This window comes from Choloepus didactylus, chromosome 19 (genome assembly GCF_015220235.1).
Source record: "Choloepus didactylus isolate mChoDid1 chromosome 19, mChoDid1.pri, whole genome shotgun sequence".
Classification (NCBI taxonomy): domain Eukaryota; kingdom Metazoa; phylum Chordata; class Mammalia; order Pilosa; family Megalonychidae; genus Choloepus; species Choloepus didactylus.
In genome coordinates, this window is record NC_051325.1 from 35,243,916 (window position 1) to 35,266,994 (window position 23,079).

Sequence of the window (23,079 nt, forward strand, 5' to 3'; positions counted from 1 at the left end):
GAATATGAGCACTGAGGACTGTTAATGCTCAGAGTTGGCAAAAGCTTGAGGAATTGGCATGTTCCTCTGGTCTTTGAAGTGGGTGTTACTCTTCTGTGGAATGTTTTCACAGTATGTGTCCAGAACCTTTGACCCAGCATTCCACCTGTAACAGTCGATTTTAAGGGAAGAATTTTGGATGTGTACAGAAATTTAGCTACCAGGGTGTTCTTATCAGTAGTATCTTTAAAGTAAAACTATTGGAAAAAGCCCAAAAATAGGGTAAAAATAATTTACTTATGGTACAGCCAGTAATTGACTCTGTATTTCTTGACATGGAAAAATTCTCACAATATATGAAGCAGATTCAAAATGTTGTCAATGAGACCATTTTAAAAAGTAAAATAATAGTTCACATATATATGAGGGGGAATAACTCTGGAATAGTGTGGCTTTACAGTATATTTTTGCTTTTTCTATAAAAGCTTTTTTGTAATCTTTTTTTTCTCCATCACCAGGTGTCAAAGTTTATTTTAGTCGCTAGTGAGGGAGACAGCTGGAAACAAAAGAACTGAATCAAAGAGTATTTGAAGTACAGGGTATATGTATCAGTCACAAAAAAATGCAAAAATAAGATTGCCAAGTTAGATATGAAACTGATTGATTTTCTACAAGGCAAAAAAACAAAAATCACCTTTGGTGTTAACTTTCCAACTGGGCTACAAAATTACAACAGCACAATCACATCATGTATTTTTATAATAAAAAATAAGGGTTTTAGAAAAGCTACTTAATTTTAGTAAATGTGTATGCAAATAATTACCGATAACTACTTTCCTTCCGAGATAACAGAATACTTGTAATAGTTAAAATTCTAAGGTTATTGATTCCCTCTATGAAGACAAATGGCTCGTGTGTTTCATACACCAATAATTTGTGAGTGTGGCCTTTATTATTTTTCAGACCACTTCCACTTACTAGTCATACAGGACAGGAGTCGGGTGAGTGACTTGGTTACACTTTGTGTAGACAGGTTTCCACAAAGAATAGGGCAAAACATTGTACATAGGAATAGAGATGGGCCATATCTTTGACCCGTTCCTTTTACCTATTCTGCCTATTTTGCCTTTTATGTGTATTTCAGAGCCATTCTCTTCATGCCCAGGGGTGATATTTTAATGAAAATATTAATATTAATAAGGAAAGAAAATCTGTATGGGCAAAAATATATTAAACTCTTACCGTATGTATAAGGTACTATGCTAAGCACTTTGATGGATGAGGTATACACAGGTGAGTAAATCCATCTTTGTCTTCAATAACTTGGAGTCTTCTGGGAGAGACACTTGCGTAGTTAACTAATGTATAAAATTGGATGATATTATAGCACTGTGATTTCTCCAAAGAAGATATACAAATTGCCAACAAGCGCATGAAAAGATGCTAAAAATCGTTAGTCATTAGGGAAATGCAAATCAAAACCACGAGATACTACTGCATACCCAGTAGGATGGCTAGTATTAAAAAAAAAAAAAGAAAGCATATGTTTGTGAAGATGTGGAGAAATTGTAACCCTCATAAGCATAGCTGGTAGGACTGTAAAATGGTGCAGTTGCTGTGGAAAACGTTTGGTGATTCCTCGAGAAGTTAAACATAGAATTACTATATGACCTGACCTGGCAATTTTATTCCTGGATAAATATCCAGAAGAATTGAAAACAGATTAATTGTACATCAGAGTTTATCACAGTATTATTCACAATAGCCAAAAGGTGAAAACACTGCAAGGGTCCATCAACAGATGAATGGATAAACAAAATGCTGTGTGTGTGTGTGTTTGTGTACACAATGGAATATTATTCTGCCATTAAAAGCTATGAAGTTCTGATAAATGCTGCAACGTGGATGAACCTTGAAAACATGGTAAGTGAAATAAGCCAGACATAAAAGGACACGTATTGTATGACTCCATTTATATGAAGTATCTAGAATAGGTAAAAAAATACTCAGAGACAGAAATAGAGTAGAGGTTACTCTACTGAAGGGAGGGGAAGATAAGTTATTGCTTAATGAGTACAGGGCTTCTGTTTGAGATGGTGAAGTAGTTGTGGAAATAGTGGTGATGGTTATGCTGAATTGTATACCTAAAAATGATTAAAATAAAACAAGCAATGGAGAAAAACAAAGCAGTATGGCTTTGGAGAGGCAACAATTATATCTGATGGGTGGAAATTGGGAAAGCATTCATGGAGGTTTGAATTGGGCTTTGAATAAGAATTGGTTGGTAGGCATGAAAATTTATCAAGGCAGAAGCAGTACATTAGGTAGAAGAGAGGTTAGCATTGAGGAAACAGTAGATTGGGACAAATAATAAAAGAAGAAATGTAAAACACCTAGCACAGTGTGTGGTACATTGTAGGTACTCATCAGACTTTGCCTTTCTCTAATTCCAAACGTGGTCTTTATTCACCTCAAGAAATGTCCTCAAGCCCCCCCCCCCAAAAAAAAAGAAGTTAACTTTTAGTTTGATTTGATAAAGTAAGGCGTATTTTCCAGGTGGTTTTCAAAATTGCAAATGTAGTAGTAAAACCAAAGTAATTGCCAGGGAATTACTTAGATTAATGTATAACCAAGTGCCTGAACCATTTCTTTCCTCAGAAGGCAAGCTGCTGAGAAAAGTGATAGAAATACTGGGATAAATCTGCTCTTCTGTGCCAAGGAGGGGACAATGTCACAAGTCAAAACCTCTTATTCCTATGATGCACCCACGAACTTCATCAATTTCACATCTTTGAATGATGAGGAAGATACTCAAAACATAGATTCCTGGTTTGGTAAGTGTCTGCTTTCTCTGGGCATTTTAAGGGTCAGTGGCTTCCTTTGTGTTGAGGACCTTTAAAAAATAGAAAGGGTTGCAAGAAAATATCTAAAATATAAACGGGACTGAGACATGTTCATAGTGACAGCAGCCACATGAAAACTTGCTCTGTTATTAGGTTTAGAGTATAATATCACAACCAGAATATTGACATTGATAGAAACCACTGATCTTATTCAGATTTCCCATTTCATTTGTACTAATTTTTGTATATGTGTCAAGTTTTGTACCATTTTATCACCTGTTTTGGTTTGTGTATCCACCATCAGTCAAGATATTGAAGTTTTAACATCACCCACAAGGTGTTATCCTTTTTTATAATCGTAGTCATTTCCCTCTCACCCCCTTAATCTCTTCCCAGCCCCCAATCTTTTTTTAAATAGAGGGATTTTGCTACTCAGAACCCAATCCCCAGACTGAGATAGGATTGCCTAAAGTTGGATCATATGATATCGCACAAATTCTGAAACCAGGCCAACAATAAATATGGATGTGGTTATGTTTTTCCTTTATTTGAAATAACATGTGATATGTCAGGCTAGAGTTGCTGGAGCCTCTTCATTTTATTCTTTCTCAGGTCTCCCATCCTCCTTAAGAGAAATTCCAGGGTGAGGGACAAAAATGAGTCCATTGCAGCCCAACTTATTACTTAAAATGCAGTGTCCAAATGTGATGGCCAATGCTACTCTCTTGGAAAAGAACTTTAATGGTATCCAGCGGGGATCTTGAAAGGAGGGGTCTGCATGGGAGGATGGGTGGGTAAGAGACCCAACTGCCCTACAAGGATCTTCTCCCTGCCTTTGCTCTCCTGGAACCCCAAGAAAATGCCTGGGTTGTCTGAGAATCTTTTCCCAAGTTTTTCTTTAAAACAAAAAATGGAAATATTAGTATAACAATACTGTTAAATACAGTTTGAAAGTAAAAAAATCCCACTATGTTTTCAAAACAACCTTAGTAGTATATTATTTTTCAGTTTTCTCCCAAATAATCACATCTCTTTAAGCAGTTACAATCAGAGTGTATAGGCACAGAGTTGTTACTGCTGAAGTTCTGTCAGTAGTCTGTTTTTATGATAAAATATAATGTCATCTTTCACTGCTTTGCACTTGCATTTCAGGTATGGCAGAACCTAAGATAAAATTCCTTGAGCGAGCCTAGCTCTGTTCCACTCTCACACCCCACACTCCCCTCTCACCACCTCTGTTGTGAAAAAGGACTGCTGTAAGATGATAAGATGTAAGCCCTGCAGATCCTGGTGGCTACAGTTTTCTTTAAGAGAAACGTGATGTATTTAGGTGGTGGATAAGGCCAGTTCAAGCTTCTACGGTCTTAAATATGTATCAAGCAAAGATAAGCTACTCACAATGCAGAATCTGTACTTTTCCTTTTCTATAATACATTGTTCCATGTTGCCAGTGTTTTTTTGTGATAATTTTTAGTCTCTGTCTCTGATGTGTAATATGTATTTATTTCCTTTTGATTGTATTTTGCTTTGCTTGTACTTGCCAAATGAGTTGGAAGTGTACTTGGAGGGCGCTTCAGGTCCCATTTTAAGTGCATAGCACTGTTATATTGCTTTGTTGCTGATTGTTTGGACAATGAGGATCTTACCTTTTCACAGATGAGAAGGCCAATTTAGAGAATAACTTCCCTGGGAAGAATGGGACAGGAGGGCTTTTTCAGGGGAGAACTCCTCTGAGAAAGGCTAATCTTCAGAAAGCTACTGTCACACCTCTGAAACCAGGTAAGAAAGAACATCAAAAAAAAAACCTCCTTGGCAGAATGTTGGGATAATACATTAGGAGCTTGAGGAATCTGGGGAAATTACCTCAGTCTGGTTCCCTTGGTTAGTTATTGGTGAAATAGGCTAACTCATGATGAATGTGAAACTAACAAGGTGCTACACTTTCTTTTTTTTTTTTTTTAATCATCTGGAACTTAAGCTAACATAAAATTTTATTACCAGATACATAACTATTTTTATGACAAGATTTAACATACCCTAACCTGGATCTGGTTGGGAAACTAAACAACAGTAGAGAAGAGTGTATTGCTTGCTGTTGTACAAGAATTCTTTGAGTCATGTGTCTGATTTTAAAAGATCAACATTTAAACTGTGATTCCCCAATCTGCAAAATATGTTTTGTTTTGTTTTGTTTTAGAATATTGTCTATTCGATCAGAATATAAGATAAGCATTCTTTAAGAGTCATAAATGTCCTTGAAATTGAATTTTTTAAAAACTGATTTATTGAGATATCATTTGCATATCATCAATTCACCTATTTAAACTGTGCATTTCAGTGGTTTTTGTTATATTCACAGAGTTGTGCGACCATCCCCACAATCTAGTTTAGAACATTAAAAAAATTATTATGGGTAAATCTGAAACTGGCTTCAGTCACACCATTACAGAAAAATAGCTATGTTTTCATTGAACTTGTTTAGTTTGAGAGTTTGAACTGTTAGACTGAGTTTCGATTAATTCATGAGTACAGGTGAAACCCATTGAATCTGGGATCTGGACAAGGACTCTGAACTTTTGTATCCATCTTTCTTGCACAAGGGGTTAGAACTGTGTGACGTGTTTCACCTGACATGCTTAGAATATCTGCCTGTGGCCTGAGTGCTTTTCTTTATTAGTTTTCATTACACTGGTAAATTCTCTGTTTTTGTGATGGTCTTCATTCTCTTCCTGAATTGAAAGGGCATGTAACATTACCTAGGTTGCTGAACCGCTTTCAGTTTTGAGACTATTTTGTATCCACTGACTTGTGTTATCAGAAAGAACAATAAACCCCAAACCAGAGACCTCTGCTTGGCCCATCTTGTAGTAAAGACCAGGTATATTACTTCTGTGCAGACCCCTTGGAGCCTTTGTATTCTTTCTTATTGTGTATTCTCACCTCTCTATTAATGCTGTCCTCTCTGCCTAAAGTGCTCTTATCTAATTGTTAAGTTCCTACTCATCATTCAAGGTCCAGCTCAAATATCCTTTTTTCCATAATTTATTTCCCTTATCTGTGTTTTCAAAGCACTTTTCATACCTCTATTTTAATTTCAGTTGCTAGTATATAGAAATACAGTTATATGTTTTATGTTGATCTTGTATCCTGCATCCTGCTAAACTTACTTATTAGTTTTAGTAATTTTTTAGAGTTTCAGTCAGATTTCTACATAAATGATCATGTCATCTGCAAATATGCCTTTTATTTCTTTTTCTTGCCTTTTGTACTGGCTAGAACTTCTAGTATTATATTGAGTAGGGGTGGGGAGAGTAGACATTCTTGTCTTGTTCCTGATCTTAAGAAAAAATAATTCAGGCTTTCACCATTAAGTATGATGTTAACTTTAAATTTTTCATAGATAACCCTTTATGTGGTTAAGGAAGTTCCCTTCTATTCCTCTTTGTGGATAATTTTTATCAGTGATGGATATTTGGATTTTGTTAAATGCTTTTACTAAATCAATTGAGATGTCATGATTTTTTTTCCCCAATCTGTTAATATGTTGAATTACACTTATTTTCCATTGTTAAGCCAACCTTGCATATGAAATTGGATGAACCCCAATTGGTCATGATGTGTTTTTCTTTTTATATATCATTAGATTCAATTTACTGAATTTTGTCAAGAATTTTTGCAACTGTGTTCATGAGGGATATCAGTCTATAGTTTTCTTGTGATATCTTCATTTGGCTTTGTTATCAGGGTAATGTTGGCCTCATAGAATGAGGTGAGAAGTATTCCCTCCTCTTCAATTTTGGAAGAATTTGTGTAAACTTGATATTATATGTTCCTTAAATTTTTGGTTGAATTCATTAGTGAAGTCATCTGTGTCTGGAGTACTGTTTTGTAGGATGGTTCTTAACTACAAATTCAATTTCTTTAATAGATATAAGACTATTCAGATTATCTGCTACTTCTTGAGTGAGATTTGCTAGTTTGTCTTTTAAGTAATTTGTCCGTTTCACCTACGTTGTTGAAATTACAGGCAAAAAGATTTTAATAATATTCCCCTTTTATCCTTTTAGTATCTCTAGATTCTATGATGATTTCACATCTCTTGTTCTTAATACTGGCACTCTTTTGTCCCTTTTTTGTCTTGGTCAGTCTGGCTAGAGAAATATCAGTGTTAAGAGTTGATCTCATCTAAGAACCGGCTATGGGGTCCATTGATTTTTCTCTATTGTTTTTCTGTTCTCTATTTCATTGATTTTCATCCTGATCTTAATAATTTCCTGTCTTCTACTTATTTTAGGTTTAATATTCACTGAAACTAAGGGTTTCACTGCTGGGGGGAGGGGTTGTGTGTGTGTGGGGGTATGCGCTTATAAAATTTTCAATTTAGAATTCTGTCTCCCCAATTCATTTCCCTGAGATTTTAGTGCTGACTGCTTTTTGGTCTCCCACAGTTGACAAGACTTACTACAAGGAGGCAGAAAAAGAAAACCTGTTGGAACAATCCACCCCATCAAATGCTTGTTCTTCCCTGGAAGTTGAGGTTGCCACATCAGGAAATACTCTAGGTCAGCCTCAGAGGTAAGCTGTCTCAGGGCTCAAAAGGCCAGAAGACTTCAGTGCTGTTTTGTTTTCTTTTAAACCAGGTATTTCTACCACTCTAAACTTCAGTTTGCTCAGAATAACCGTGCCTGTCAGGTTTATTGTAAGAAAGGGTCAAAGAAGATGACATGTGATAGAACTTTGTAATTGATATACTGCATTAGGAAAATATAAGTAAAACATTAATGCCATTTATCTCAGATCTGCCCAGAGATGCCTAATCTAGAAAGGAATAGCAGATAGAATAGGAAGATATAGATAATCAAATTCCCTACTACGTTTTCACATAGTTTTGATGAATTATGCAATTTGACACAGAATAGTTTAACAGTCAATAGGGCCTTAGTATACAATAATAATTTCCCTGTGGAGCTGTTTGTTTCATCACAAATATATGTTTTAACCTTTGGAATCTCATCCCCTGTTTCTTCCTAAAGACATCTAGCAGTTCTCTTGACTTCATATGTTGAATTTAAGAAATGGACCAAAATGTTCTTCATGTGTTTTGTATTCTTTCTTTCTAATTTTTATGATTTTTAGTCTAAATTTAAATGGATTTTTTGTTGAGGTATAACTTTTTTTTTGGTGGAAAAGTCATTTTTATATTTATTTTTAATATCCATGTGCTTTGCCATAAATGTTTTTAAATTTTTAAACTATTTTAAAGTACATTTGTTTTGAAATTTTGCAGGTTCTTTTTTGTTAGTAAATTATTAACTTATAATTGTGGTTATATATATATAAAACTTAAAAATCATTTTAATCATTTTAAGTGGACAATTTGTTGTAAGTACATTGACAATACAGTGTAACTTTCACTTCTATCTATTTCTAGAATATTTTCATCATCTTAAACCACAACTCCTACCCATTTAGCAATAACTCCCCATTTCCCCCTTCCCCCATTACTGGTAACCATTATTCTGCTTTCTTTCTCTATGCATTTGCTTATTCTGAGTATTTCATATAAGAGAAATCATACATTTGTCCCTTTGTGTCTGGCTTATTTCATTCAACATGATGCCTTCAAGGTTCATCTGTGTTGTAGCATGTCCAGTGCTGCATTTCTTTTTACGGGTGAGTAATATTCCATTTTATGGATACACAAAAATATTTTTGTCCATTCTTCTGTTGAAGGACACTGGGTTGCTTTCACCTTTTGACTATTGTGAATAATACTGTGATGACCATTGGTGTACAAGTATCTGTCTGAGTCCCTGCTTTCAGCTCTTTTGGGTATATTCTTAGGAGTAGAATTGCCAGGTCATATGGTAATTCTATGTTTATCTTTCTGAGGAACCACCACCAAACTGTTTTCCACAGTGGCCTCACCAGCAATGTATGAGGGTTCCTATTTCTCTGCATCCTCACTAACACTTGTTATTTTCCATTTTTCTCATAATAGCCATCTTAGTGGATATGAAGCAGTATCATGTAGTTTTAATTTGCATTTCTTTAATGGCTAATGATGTTGAGCATCTTTTCATATACTTCATATACTTCACCCTTTTACTTTTTTTAATGCAATTTTATCAAGATATAATCACATAACATACAATCATTCAAAATGTACAATCAGTTGTTCACAATATTGTTATATAGTTTTGCATTCATCACCACAATCTTTGAATGTTTTCATTACTCCAAAAAATAAAATAAAAATTAAAATAAAAAAGAACATCCAAAACATCCCATTCCTCTCCTCCTCCCCATTGTTCATTTACTTTTTTAAAAAAATAGTTTTGAGATTTATTCACACACTCCACAGTCATCCACAGTGTACAATCAGTTGTTCACAGCACCATCATACATTTGTGCATTCATCACCAGAAGCAAAAAAGAACACAAATCTTTCCATCCCCTCCCGCCCACCCTATTCTTCACTAATTTTTATCCCTGTTTTCCCACTCATCTGTCCATACACTGGATTAAAGAAAGTGCAAGCCATAAGGTTTTCACAGTCACACAGTCCCACTGTGCAAGCTACATAGTTATACAGTTGTCTTCAAGAATCAAGGTCACTGGGTTGCAGTTCGACAGCTTCAGGTATTCCCCTCTAGCCATTCCAACACACTAAAAACTAAAAAGTGGTATCTATATAGAACATAAGAATACCCTTCAGAGTGACCTCTTAACTCCATTTGAAATCTCTTAGCCACTGGAACCTTATTTTGTTTCATGTCTCTTTCCCCTTTTGGTCAAGAAGATCCTCTCAAACCCACAGTGCTGGGTCCAGGTTCATCTCCAGGAGTCATTTTCTGCATTGCCAGGGGGATTTACACCCCTGGAAGTAGTGAGTTCACCTACCAAGTGGATTTAAAGAGAGAGGCCACATCTGAGCAATAAAGAGACTCTCTGGGGGGGACTCCTAGGCACAATTAAAAGTGGGTTTAGCCCCTCCCTTGCAACAACTAGCCTCACAAAGGAAAGCCCCCATAGCGAGGGCTTCGCCCACTAAATTGGCAGTCCTCAATGTTTGTGGGAAAATCAGCAATCACCCAGGTTCGCCTTTTTACTTTTTTTTAATTCATTTTATTGAGATATATTCACATACCATGCAGTCATACAAAACAAATCATACATTTGATTGTTCACAGTGCCGTTACATAGTTGTGCATTCATCACCAAAGTCAATCCCTGACACCCTCATTACCACACACACAAAATTAACAAGAATAATAATTAAAGTAAAAAAGAGCAATTAACGTAAAAAAGAACAGTGGGTGCCTTTGTTTGTTTGTTTGTTTGTTTGTTTGTTTCCCTTCCCCCATTTTTCTACTCATCCATTCACAAACTAGACAAAGGGGAGTGTGGTCCTTATGGCTTTCCCAATCCCATTGTCACCCCTCATAAGCTACATTTTTATACAATTGTCTTCAAGATTCATGGGTTCTTAGTTGTAGTTTGATAGTTTCAGGTATCTACCGTCAGCTACCCTACCCAGTTCATTGGAACCTAAAAAGGTTGTCTATATGTGCGTAAGAGTGCCCACCAGAGTGACCTCTTGGCTCTGAAGCTTATTTCATTTCCTTTTTTTTTTTTTTTTTTTTTTAATCATCATTTTATTGAGATACATTCACATACCACGCAATCATACAAAACAAATTGTACTTTCGATTGTTTACAGTACCATTACATAGTTGTACATTCATCACCTAAATCAATCCCTGACACCTTCATTAGCACACACACAAAAATAACAAGAATAATAATTAGAGTAAAAAAGAGCAATTGAAGTAAAAAAGAACACTAGGTACCTTTGTCTGTTTGTTTGCTTCCCCTACTTTTCTACACATCGATCCATAAACTAGACAAAGTGGAGTTTGGTCCTTATGGCATTCCCAATCCCACTGTCACCCCTCATAAGCTACATTTTTATACAACTGTCTTCGAGATTCATGGGTTCTGGGTTGTAGTTTAATAGTTTCAGGTATCCACCACCAGCTACCCCAATTCTTTAGAACCTAAAAAAGGTTGTCTAAAGTGTGCGTAAGAGTGCCCACCAGAGTGATCTCTCGGCTCATTTTGGAATCTCTCTGCCACTGAAGCTTATTTCATTTCCTTTCACATCCCCCTTTTGGTCAAGAAGATGTTCTCCATCCCACGATGCCGGGTCTACATTCCTCCCCGGGAGTCATATTTCACGTTGCCAGGGAGATTCACTCTCCTGGGTGTCTGATCCCATGTAGAGGGGAGGGCAGTGATTTCACCTCCCAGGTTGGCTTAGCTAGAGACAAGGGCCACAGCTGGGCAACAAAGATCGCCTTTTTACTTTTATCCTCTTTGTATGTTTGTACCTAAAGTTGGTCTCTTGTAGACAGCATATAGATGGATCATGTTTTTTTCATCCCATCTACCAATCTCTACCTAAATTAGGGGAGTTTAATCTATTGACATTTAAGGTAATAACTGGAAACAAAGTAACAAACCATTTTGTTTCCTGTATGTGTTGTAGGTTTTTTGTTCCTCAGTTTTTCCATTACTGCCTTTTTTTATTTAGTTGCTGTATAATCCTTTTCAGATGTATATATTGCAAATATTTCTCCCAGTCTGTGACTTTCATACTCATTTTTTTAAAAGTGTTTTAATGAGGCAACGTTTTTTGAAGTCCATTTAATCTACTTTTTCTTTTGTTCTGTATGCTTTTGTGTTACCACAAAGAAACTTTTGCTCATCCAAGATCAAGAAGATTTACACCTATGTTTTCTTTTAAGAGTTTTGTAGTTTAGCTCTTACATTTAGGTCCTTGATCCATTTTGAGTTAATTTTTGTTACAAATATTTTTTAGATATCTTAATGTTATTGATTTCTGATTTAATTCTCTTGTAGTCAGATTCAATCTTTTGAAATCTGTTGAGACTCGTTCTTTGTCTTTTGCACATTGTCTTTAATGGTTATCACACTTGAATAGAAAATGTGTTCTGCAATTCCTGGGTTTAGTGTTCTATGAAAACCAATTAGGTTAAGATGTTTGTAGTGTCTTTTAGATCTATATCCTTACTGAATTTTTGTCTTTGTATAGCAATCACTGAGAGATATGTGTTAGTATCACCATATATGATTATAGATATGTCTATTTCTCCCTTTAGTTCTGTTGGTTTTTGTTTCATGTATTTTATATTCTTGTTATTAGGCTGATGTAAGGTCATAATTATATTTTTCTGGTATACTGACCCTTTTACAATTATCAAATATCCCTTTTTATTTTTATTATTACTTCAGCTCTCTTATGGTTGTTTGCATGGTATTTCTTTTTCTATCCTTTTACTTGCAAACTATTTCTGTCTTTGATTTAAAAGTTTATCTTTCATAGGCAGCATTTTTTGAGTCTTTCTTTTTGAACTAATCTGATAATCTTTGTCTTCTATTTGTTTACTCCATTTACACTTAATGTAATTACTGATTTGGTTAGATTAGAACTGTCATTATGCTCTTTGTTTTCTATTTGTCTCTTCTGTTTTGTTTTTTTTGTTGTTGTTCTTATTGTTGTTCCCTGATTTTCCTTTCCTATATTTTGTATCAATCAAATATGTTTTACTGTTTTATTTTAGTTCATCTATTGATTTAAAAATTTTTTTTATTATGGTGATATACATACAGTATGAAATTTCCCATTTTGGATGTTGTGCTACCATCACTGCCATCTATTAACAAAGCCTTTTCATCACTCAGGCAGAAACTCTACTCATTAAGCATTAATTCCCCATTCCATCTTTCACCCCCCCCAACCGTCCCCCCCCACCTTGTAACCTGGAATCTACTTTCTGTCTTTATGAATTTGCATACTCTAGGTATTTAATATAAGTGAAGTCATAAAATATCTATCCCTTTGTGTATGATTTCTCTTAACATGATGTCTTCAAGAAGATTCATTCAAGTAGTGGCATCTGTCAGAACTTAGAGCAAGTAATATTCCATTGTATTTATATACCACATTTTGTTTATTCATTCATCTGCTGATAGACATTTGGGTTGCTTCCACCTTTTGGTTATTTTGTACATAACTGCAACGTATATTGGTGTTGAAATATCTGTTTAAGCCCCCACTTTCGATTCTTTCGGATATATACCTAGATGTAGAATTACTGGGTCACATGGTAATTCTATATTGAACTTTTTGAGGAACTGCCAAACTGTTTTTCGCAGCAACTGCATCATTTTACATTCCCACCAACAGTGTACAAGTGTTCCTATTTCTCTTCATCTTTGCCAATTCTCATTTTCCATTTTTTTAATAATTGCCATTCTAGTGTGTATAAAGTGGTATCTCATTGTGGTTTTGATTTGTATTTCCCTAATGGATAATGTTGTTAAACATATTTTCATGTGCTTATTGGCCATTTGTATATCTTCTATGGAAAAATGTCTATTTATGTCTTTTGACAAATCTTAAATTGGGCTGTTTGTCTTTTTGTTGTTGAATTCTTTATAATTCTGGATATTAAACCCTTATTATATGTATATGGTTTCCAAATATTTTCTCCCATTTTGTAGGGAGAATGGGATATACTTTCACTTTCTTGATAATTTCTTTTGATGTATACAAGTTTTTAATTTTAATGAAGTCATTTATCTGTTGTTTTTCTTTTGTTGCACGTGCAACTATTAGCTTTTAAATTTTATTCCAGAGATTATAATATGCATCTTTTAACTGTCACATTTTACTTAAATACTGCTTTACTTTGGGTAGAATATAGAAACCTTGTAAGAGTATAGTCCCCTTTCCCCTCTTCCTCTGTGGTTCTTTTTTTTTTTTTTTTTAATCATCATTTTATTGAGATATATTCACATACCACGCAGTCATACAAAACAAATTGTACTTTCGATTGTTTACAGTACCATTACATAGTTGTACATTCATCACCTAAATCAATCCCTGACACCTTCATTAGCACACACACAAAAATAACAAGAATAATAATTAGAGTGAAAAAGAGCAATTGAAGTAAAAAAGAACACTGGGTACCTTTGTCTGTTTGTTTCCTTCCCCTACTTTTCTACACATCCATCCATAAACTAGACAAAGTGGTGTTTGGTCCTTATGGCTTTCCCAATCCCATTGTCACCCCTCATAAGCTACATTTTTATACAACTGTCTTCGAGATTCATGGGTTCTGGGTTGTAGTTTGATAGTTTCAGGTATCCACCACCAGCTACCCCAATTCTTTAGAACCTAAAAAGGGTTGTCTAAAGTGTGCATAAGAGTGCCCACCAGAGTGACCTCTCGGCTCCTTTTGGAATCTCTCTGCCACTGAAGCTTATTTCATTTCCTTTCACATCCCCCTTTTGGTCAAGAAGATGTTCTCCGTCCCACGGTGCCAGGTCTACATTCCTCCCTGGGAGTCATATTCCACGTTGCCAGGGAGATTCACTTCCCTGGGTGTCTGATCCCACGTAGGGGGGAGGGCAGTGATTTCACCTTTCAAGTTGGCTTAGCCAGAGAGAGAGGGCCACATCTGAGCAACAAAGAGGCATTCAGGAGGAGACTCTTAGGCACAAATACAGGGAGGCCTAGCCTCTCCTTTGCAGCAACCGTCTTCCCAAGGGTAAAACTTATGGTAGAGGGCTCAACCCATCAAACCTCTGTGGTTCTTTTAATCATCATATGTCTTTTAAAGAATAAAGATATATAGAGTCTTTTGTATTTACTGAAATGGTTTATCATTTCTGATGCTCTTCATTTCTTCCTGTAGACTGAAGTTATAATCTGTTGCCCTTTTCCCTCACTTTGAAGAACTTTTGTTAGCAATGAAAATCAATGAATTAATAAAGTTACATGAATCAATGTGGTTGAATCTCAAAAACATAAGGTTGAGTGAAATAAATCAGAAAAGAATAATTGCAGTATAGCCTGATTACATTATATAAAGCTTTTTCTTCAAAATTAAAGTGCCATGTTTATGAAAAGCATACTTATATGGTAAATAAGTTTTTAAAAAGGTAATGATTATTATAAAAGGCAAGATATTAGCTGCTGCCAGTGTTTATTTCTTGTCCTAGATGGTAATTTTATGAGTTTTCACTTGGTAATCATCTAACTAATTTTGTTTTGTACATTTTTGCTATGTTTAATATTTTACCAAAAAAAAAAAAAAAAAGAAGCAGGAGAGATTAAAAGAAAATAAATACCTTTGTCAATTTGAAGGAGATCTGATCTCTAATTTCAAGTCTGATAGCTGGGTAATAGGGTCAAGTCATTTCATCTTTTTTGAGTTTTATTCTTACCCTATAGGGGGGATTTGTAATAGGTGATTGCCAGTGCATTTTGTTTTGTCTTTTTTTTTTTTGGAATTTTAATCAATTTTATTGAGATCTAATTTACAAACACCTATGTATTTAAGTACCAAAATCTTATCATTAAATTTCATTAACTGTCGGTAAGACAGGAAGAGATTAAAGTTTTAGAGTGGAAATAACCACTAAACTTTTGATAGCTCTTTGTAGTTTAACATACTTTTACATTTCTGAGGAATGTGTACATGTCTTTAGTAGATATATTCATAACAGGCAAATTTTATTAATTATTCTACCATAGAAGATCTATTAGGCTCTCTGCGCAGAAGGATTTGGAACAAAAACAAAAACACCATGCAAAAATGAAAGCCAAGAGATGTGCTACTCCTGCTATCATCAGTGAAATTCCAGCCTCCAAAAAAATGAAACTGTAAGTAGCACAGCTTTTGTCATTTGGCATAGATTTAAGCCTTGTTTGCTCCCATGTATTTTGCTGCAAGTAATAGTCTGTTAGACTAGAGGGATTTAGACAATAATTTATTTGTTTCACAGAAGACTAAAAAGTAGTTTATTACTGGCTTTGGTTTAGCTGTTGAACAGTGTTAGGGCTAGCATCTCTGTGATTCTTAGCTTTTTTTTTCATGCTTTTTGCTCAAGATGGCTGCTCTGTTTCTTAGCTTTTTCCTTGTGCTTGTTGCCATATTGTCACAAGATAGCTGCTGTATCTCTCGGTATCCCATCCATGTTCAAGAGAAGGAGGAGGAGGGTATGATAAAGGAAGAGGGAGCATCGCCCTTATCAGGAAAATGAAATCTTCTCCAAAAACCCTTAGATTATATCTCACTTGCCCAAACTTTGTCACTTGAATATCCCCTAGTTGCAATATAGTTTGTGGAAGCAAGTATAGTATTTTTAGACTGGTACATTGCCACCTCACCCCAAGCAAAATTGGAGTTCTGTTAATAAGAAAGGTGGAATATATATTGGGAAAACAACTAGTTGTCTTTACATGTGTTCATTTGTTGATGGGCAAGTTGGAATCCTATTCCTTCTCCTTCCTCACCACCACTGGATAACTATTACTTGACTTCTGTTATTTTTCTCAAAGTTTATCATTGTAGCCCTTGGTATATATGGTCTGAGGATACTATTGGAAGAATCTTGTGGTTGAAACATGGTTGCTGTCCTAAAGAATGAGAAAATTTAAGGCATGTGGTAGATTTGGAGAAGAGGGTGGTGTGGGATATGCTTTACGGAATTGAGAGGATATTTTTTGTTCTTTTGAACTCAAGTTCTAACAACAAAAAGAAGCCAGAGGAAGAAGACAGTGCTCATCAAGATAGTGCCCAAAAGAAAGAACCTTCCTCAGAGAAAGCCAAGAGCAGACATACTATGCCTTGTACACTACCTATAAGGTATGTTTCCTGAATTTTAACTTTAGAATGACCAGAATAAAATTACGAATGAGTACATCTGCAGTCTGTTGGTACACATGATGCCCAGGAAAACTCATAAAGCTGTGACAAGCTTGAGGAAATTGTTTAATACTTTGGGGGTGGGGGTGGGGGGCAGTGTTCAGGTATGAAACATTAGGAAAAATACATTATTAAAGCAAATTTAAGACAAATATACAAGGAAAAAGTTAATAAAGGTTCTTATTACCTAAATTTAACAGTTTTTATTTTTTCAAGCTCCCTTCTGATGTTTATTCAAGTAAACATAATATTTTCATATTCATTGTATAAACGGCCTTTAGGTTCTGCTTAATTCACTCAACATGACACCATTTCACTTTTTTTCTATGCTGCTACAAAACCTTCATATTTATCCTTTTTGTGTGCAGCCATATTTTGTCAAACTATATTTAACCATTTCCTGTTGAAAATGTCATTTCACTATTACAAGAAATACTTCAGTAAACATCTTTGTAGGCAGAGCCTTTTCTTTGGATAGTCTTAGGATAAGGATAGAAAAAATCCTTGACCAAAGGGTATAAATGACTTTATGGCTGTTGATATTTATTGCCACTATTATTTCTGAAAGGAATGTACCAATGTATGCCATCAGCATTTTCTTCTCCCTCAGTATTTTTTCCCTCAGTCTCATCTGCATTGATTTTTTTTACTTTTAAAATTGTTTAAAATTTAGGTGATATAAAATGAAATGGCATCAAATTATTTTAACTTTTATTTATTTGATTGCTGACAAGTTTATATTATTGTTATTGTTATTTTAAACTTTTCCATGTTTCCTGTTGTGTGAATTGTGTTTCTTTTTTCATTTTTCTATAAATGGTTTTAGTGATATTCTCATTAATAATAATGGCTACTCTATATTGAACTATTATATGTGTCAGGCACTTCAGAAACATCTGTTATAATAGGCACAAATGTTCTTGGCAGTATTTCCCCTATTTTACATTGGAGAAAACTGAGAATAAAAGGTTGAATGTTTTCTCAATATCACATATGTAAAAAATGAAATGATAGGGTTGGGATTTGAACTCTGGTTGGCTTCACTCCTAAGTCTGTCATCTGTTTATCATACTGTATGTTTTATATCTATTAACCTTTTGCCATATTTGTTGCAATAGTTTCTCCATTTTACTAATATTTTAGTTTAATCTTGTGGCATAGATGCTAATCATATAGTCAGATCTGTGAATCTTTTGTATTGTCTTCTGTAGTCTATTTTTGCTGTATTTTTCTGAAATTTCTTTAATATTTTGGTATAAAGTGTGCACCTTAATTTTTTTCATGTTATCTAATTAAGTCACCATCTATTTATTAGGTAATAGTTTTTGGTTTTGATGGATATTTTATCACCACATTAAAAATCTAATCTATAATACCTTTTGATTCTTTTAAATCACTGAGCCCCATTTTTCTCTCTTTTCTCCTTGACTGATTTTTCCCCTTGACTGATTTTTCCCCTAGGCAAAAGGTTCTGAAAAGTACTGAGGAGCAGGAGTTGGAGAAGAGAATGAAAATGCAGCAGGAGGTGGTGGAGATGCGGAAAAAGAATGAAGAATTCAAGAAACTTGCTCTTGCAGGTGCAGGTCAGCTTGGTCAGCTTGCTCTGGCAGGAACAGGCTGGAGTCCGGTTTGGTCAGATTTGCGAGGTGTACTTCTCACAATCCTGGTAGGGTTTTTTGAAAGCTCTAAAGCAAAAAAGGCTTTCTAGATGAGTAGTCAGCACAAAAAGATGTGTTTGTTTAGAAGGCTGGATATGGGTTGCATTTGTATCCTAATGATCATTCCTGAGAACATTTCACATACATTGGCCCTTTCTTAGAGCATGGTGTTCCTCTCCATCTCAGACTGTAGACGTCATACTCATCATTTAAGGCCTTTCTCCATGAGGCCTTCTCTCATTTCTTCAAGTAGAATTAACTCTTTGCTTTTTTCTTCCCTTATCTTTGTATTGCAAAAAGAAAGAAGTAGAATTGTGATGAAAGGTAAAGCAACTGTGCAGGACAATAAGCAGATAAAAAGAAAGCAGAATCAAATCCAGTGGTAGCTGTGCAGGAAAAGTCTGACTGAGGGAGCTGAAGAGGCCGGAGTTCTGCTTTGCTCTGGCATAGAGTTGTTATTGGTGGCATCAAAGCTATAAATCCCTGCTTACTGGGGACAGAGGTTGAAAAGCACCCCTGTAATTCGGAGGGTTTCCTTCTTAGAGATACTGTTAGGTGTGCTTTTAAAGTCAATCCATTGTTTTTCCTATTAAAAATATTCCAGTTACTCTGTTTCCAGAGTGATAACCACATCTAGGAGGTAGGATTCTTCTCCTCTGTGCTACTATCTCTTTACAGTTTGCATCTGTCCAAAGGACCTCACCCCAGTAACATTCAGTGAGTTGGACACAAATATCAGTGCCTCGGAGGACTATTTCAAGTTTTGGGTTAGATGTAAATAGCAAACAAAGTTAGATTTATGGAAATAGAAATAAAGGGGATTTACTGATATTCTGTATCTCTAGTTTTACTTGTGTGTTTTATTCTGCTTCTCAGGGCAACCTGTGAAAAAATCAGTCAGTCAGGTAACCAAAGTAGTTGACTTCCACTTCTGCACAGATGAGCGAATCAAACAACATCCTAAGAACCAGGAGCAGTATAAGGAAGTGGACTTTACATCTGAACTGCGAAAGCATCCTCCGTCTCCTGTAAGTTGATAGACTAAAGTAAATCCATTATTACTATTTCAGTTGGTATTTCAAATGTAGCATTTGTGGTCTCTGCTTGTTAATAGTGTATTTGAAAGGAGCATGTTTTTGAGTAAAGATAGATCTGAATCCTCACTTTGCCCCATTAGCTTTGTGATCTTGGACAAAGCACTCTACTCTCTGGGAACCATCTTATCAAGTTGCTAGGAAAATTAAAATAAGACTGTACATAAAACACATGGCATTATGTATGACAAATTGTAGGTATAGGCATTTCTGCTATTAAAAAAACATTCTTAGAAAAACCTATGTCTGCAAAGTTATCTGCCAGATGTAACAGGATTTATGGGACAGCAGACATTGGGGCAGACCGCTCAAATTTTGTACAATTTGGTTACCAAAGCATTAACAAAACTGTAATAATCCTAAATAAAAATTATAGTGCTAGTATTTTCTACTTGCCTTTCAGTCAGCATCATCATTAGTTGAAGTCAGTTCTTTTCGGTCTTAAACTCTGGAATTGTGCTTCTTTCTTTGAGATGTAGCCCTTGAAGACTTTGTTTCCAGTCAGATACTAATTACATCAAAATTAATGAACCAAGGAGTAGGCTTCTTCAGTCCGTTTTTGGGAGGATTTGTAGAGAGATTCTGATTCAGGCAGCTGTCTGACCTGCTCCAAACCTAGAAGCCCAGCTGTTCTTTCTGAATGGGTTTGGGAACGGGATGCCTTTGCAGCATTTTTTTTTCCCTTCTAATTCTAAGAAAGCTTGCTCTTGAATCCTTTAAAACATGTTGGCAAAATCACCTTTTGTAATTGTAGAGCAGACTGAATTTGTTAGGTGCTAGATCTCTTGTTCCTTTTTTTAAGAGATGGAAAGGTGATAACCCTTTTTCTAGGACTGATAATCTTAAGAGGACTAATCTTGGCTTTACACAGACCCTTTTTCTTTGATCCTCTGTGGCTTGTGGTAGATCTGAATTCTTCTGACATTTCATTTGGGGAACCTCTCTTGTTTACAGGCCCGAGTGACTAAGGGATGCACCATTATTAAGCCCTTCAACCTGTCCCAAGGAAAGAAAAGAACATTTGATGAAGCAGCTTCTTCGTATGTGTCCCTTGCACAGCAAGTCGAAGCCTTCCATAAACGAACCCCTAACAGATATCACTTGAGGAGCAAGAAGGATGATATTAGTAAGTTCCCTGTCAATATCTTAGATAACCCTAGAATTCCCTTTGCTCTAAATCTTAGGCATGGTTGTGCCTTTAGTTGAAATCCTAACTTTTGAACTAGAATATATGCATACAGCTGATATGTAGCTCAGCCTTTCTCAAACCATGCAGCTATCTGTCCACTTATACCCACCAACCATCTTGATCCTCTGATCAGTAATTGGCAAGGGGGATCAAGGTAACCTGAGTCAGTACATGTTAAGGATGTATTTACCATGTTTCAAAGTGTCACAGTGCATTTACTTGCCAGTAGAAAATGAATGAAGACATTTCATTCAATATTGTATGCTTTTTATTCAGCAATTTAGCAGTTTTTTTTACTACTACAAGCCAGGCACTGTGCTGAGTGCAGGGGATATACAAGTGAACAAAATGAACTTGGTGCTACTTGACATCAAGTTTTTAATTCAATGAAAGAGACAAACATTATGGTAAGTACTGTGAGTGTGGAGGGATATGTGAGGGGCAGAGGAGCAGGAGATAGGTACAGCATGTCTGAATGCTGAGAAGTACCTGGCAGAGATAAAGAAGCTGAAGATATAGGAGAGAGAGGAGATAACCAGTGGGATTAAGTCCCTGAGCAGGCAGGTAGGATAAGGACCCTTAGCACAGGTGGATGATTGTTCTTTGAAGTGAGCATAGAAGATTGAGAGGAATGCGTGCAAATACTGGTGGATTTCTAGATTTAGTGGTGAGCAGAGGAAGAAATTCTAATTTAGTAGCTTCATTCTTAGTGAAAAGAACCTACTACAGAGGGAAGGTTAAGAAGTTTGAGGAGCAGAGGAGATACATTGTCAAGAATATAAAGCTAGCTTCTAGATAAGGCAGAATCTAGTTGTTTTGCCTTTGAGGCACCCTAAATTTTTTCAGCCTTTGAATAGGCATTATTTAGCCAGATACCTTTCTTGAAGTATAGTATTTCTCAATATTCTCATTATGTTCTACTGGCCAAAATGATTTAAATGTTAAACTTAACTTTTTTTTTTTTTTTTTTAATTGGGTTGTCTTTTTTTTTTTTTTTTTAATTAAATTCAGTTTTATTGAGATATATTCACATACCATACAATCATCCATGGTGTAAATCAACTGTTCACAGTACCATCATGTAGTTATGCATTCATCACCCCAATCTATTTTTTTTAATCTTCATTTTATTGAGATATATTCACATACCACGCAGTCATACAAAACAAATCGTACATTTGATTGTTCACAGTACCATTACATAGTTGTACATTCATCACCTAAATCAATCCCTGACACCTTCATTAGCACACATACAAAAATAACAAGAATAATAATTAAAATGAAAAAGAACAATTAAAGTAAAAAAGAACACTGGGTACCTTTGTCTGTTTGTTTGTTTCCTTCCCCTATTTTTCTACTCATCCGTCCATAAACTAGACAAAGTGGAGTGTGGTCCTTATGGCTTTCCCAATCCCATTGTCACCCCTCATAAGCTACATTTTTATACAATTGTCTTCGAGATTCATGGGTTCTGGGTTGTAGTTTGATATAAATTTAACTTTGCAAGTAATACATGATATACCCTGCTCTTAAAATCTGGTCCCAGTGAATATCAAGAAAAATAGTGTTCTGTAATTTTTAAAAAAAACATTGTGCAATTACAACTAAATGTTGGTTATGTGTATCTTTGAAGCATGACTTATTTCTAGAATAAATAGATTTGATTTTCTGCCTCCCATTGTCTTATGATAAGATTTAAATTAGAGGAATTTATAATTCTAAATAATTATGCAAATTGACTAGGTTGCCCCTGTCCAGGTAAATCAGTAATTTATTTTCTGTGAGTGGTGGTGGTGGTCTTAATATAGATGCTTTGATGTAGATTTTTCTTTTCTCTATTTGACTTTCTCTGAGAAGTGGCCTTGATGCTTTGATGTAGATGCATTTAGGGAGTTGATAAAATTAGTAATAATTACTTCATCTTTAGAAAAGCCTTATTTTAAAGATGGGATAAGCAAAAATCTTATTTGTCAATAACAATCAAAATAGTTGGCATCAAAAATAAAAAAGTACATCTCCATCAGACGTGACTGGAGTTTGTGTTCAGAAGGTGATAGAAAGTTTATCCAAAGACCACCATACCCCTCAATAAAGAGTGATAGGGAAGAAGGGACTGAATTTTGCCAGGCCTGACTGATAGGAGCTGAGCTGAATGTAGAGGACCAACGACTCTGTGGTTTGTTTATCCATCTCTGGGCTGCTTGATTGAGTCACTACTTACAGGTAAACTGGTCTTTGGGGAGTTAGGTGACTGTGATTGTCAGTGATCTCTGTTTGCAGGCCTCTTACCCTCCAAAGCTGTGGCCAAGATCTGCAGAGACCCACAGACTCCTAAACTGCAAACCAAACACCGTGCAAGACCTGTGACCTGCAAAAGTGCAGCTGATCAGGAAGCTGAGGAACTTGAGAAACTACAACAGTAAGTCCCTCTGGGAATATTTGAGGAAGAGTTCTAAGAACCTATCATTTTCTTCTCAGTTCTATAAGGGAGGACAGTTGCTATTTTTC

The 23,079-nt window shown here is 35.5% G+C and overlaps 1 protein-coding gene across 6 annotated transcripts in view; it reads left to right on the forward strand.

Moving 5' to 3' along the window:
- TPX2 (TPX2 microtubule nucleation factor) overlaps positions 1–23,079 on the forward strand; it is a 48,539-nt gene that overhangs the window by 8,839 nt on the left and 16,621 nt on the right. For 4 of the 6 annotated variants that reach the window (XM_037811954.1, XM_037811953.1, XM_037811950.1 and 1 more), the window contains 9 exons: positions 2,638–2,813; positions 4,479–4,601; positions 7,271–7,397; positions 15,454–15,582; positions 16,445–16,567; positions 18,089–18,210; positions 19,162–19,313; positions 20,334–20,505; positions 22,852–22,990. In XM_037811954.1, coding sequence (XP_037667882.1) covers positions 2,708–2,813; positions 4,479–4,601; positions 7,271–7,397; positions 15,454–15,582; positions 16,445–16,567; positions 18,089–18,210; positions 19,162–19,313; positions 20,334–20,505; positions 22,852–22,990 — 1,193 coding nt within the window. In that variant the 5' untranslated portion in view covers positions 2,638–2,707. Of the gene's footprint in view, positions 1–2,637; positions 2,814–3,434; positions 3,567–4,478; positions 4,602–7,270; positions 7,398–15,453; positions 15,583–16,444; positions 16,568–18,088; positions 18,211–19,161; positions 19,314–20,333; positions 20,506–22,851; positions 22,991–23,079 lie in introns of all 6 variants that reach the window. The other 2 variants (XM_037811955.1, XM_037811951.1) reach the window with 2 other exon arrangements.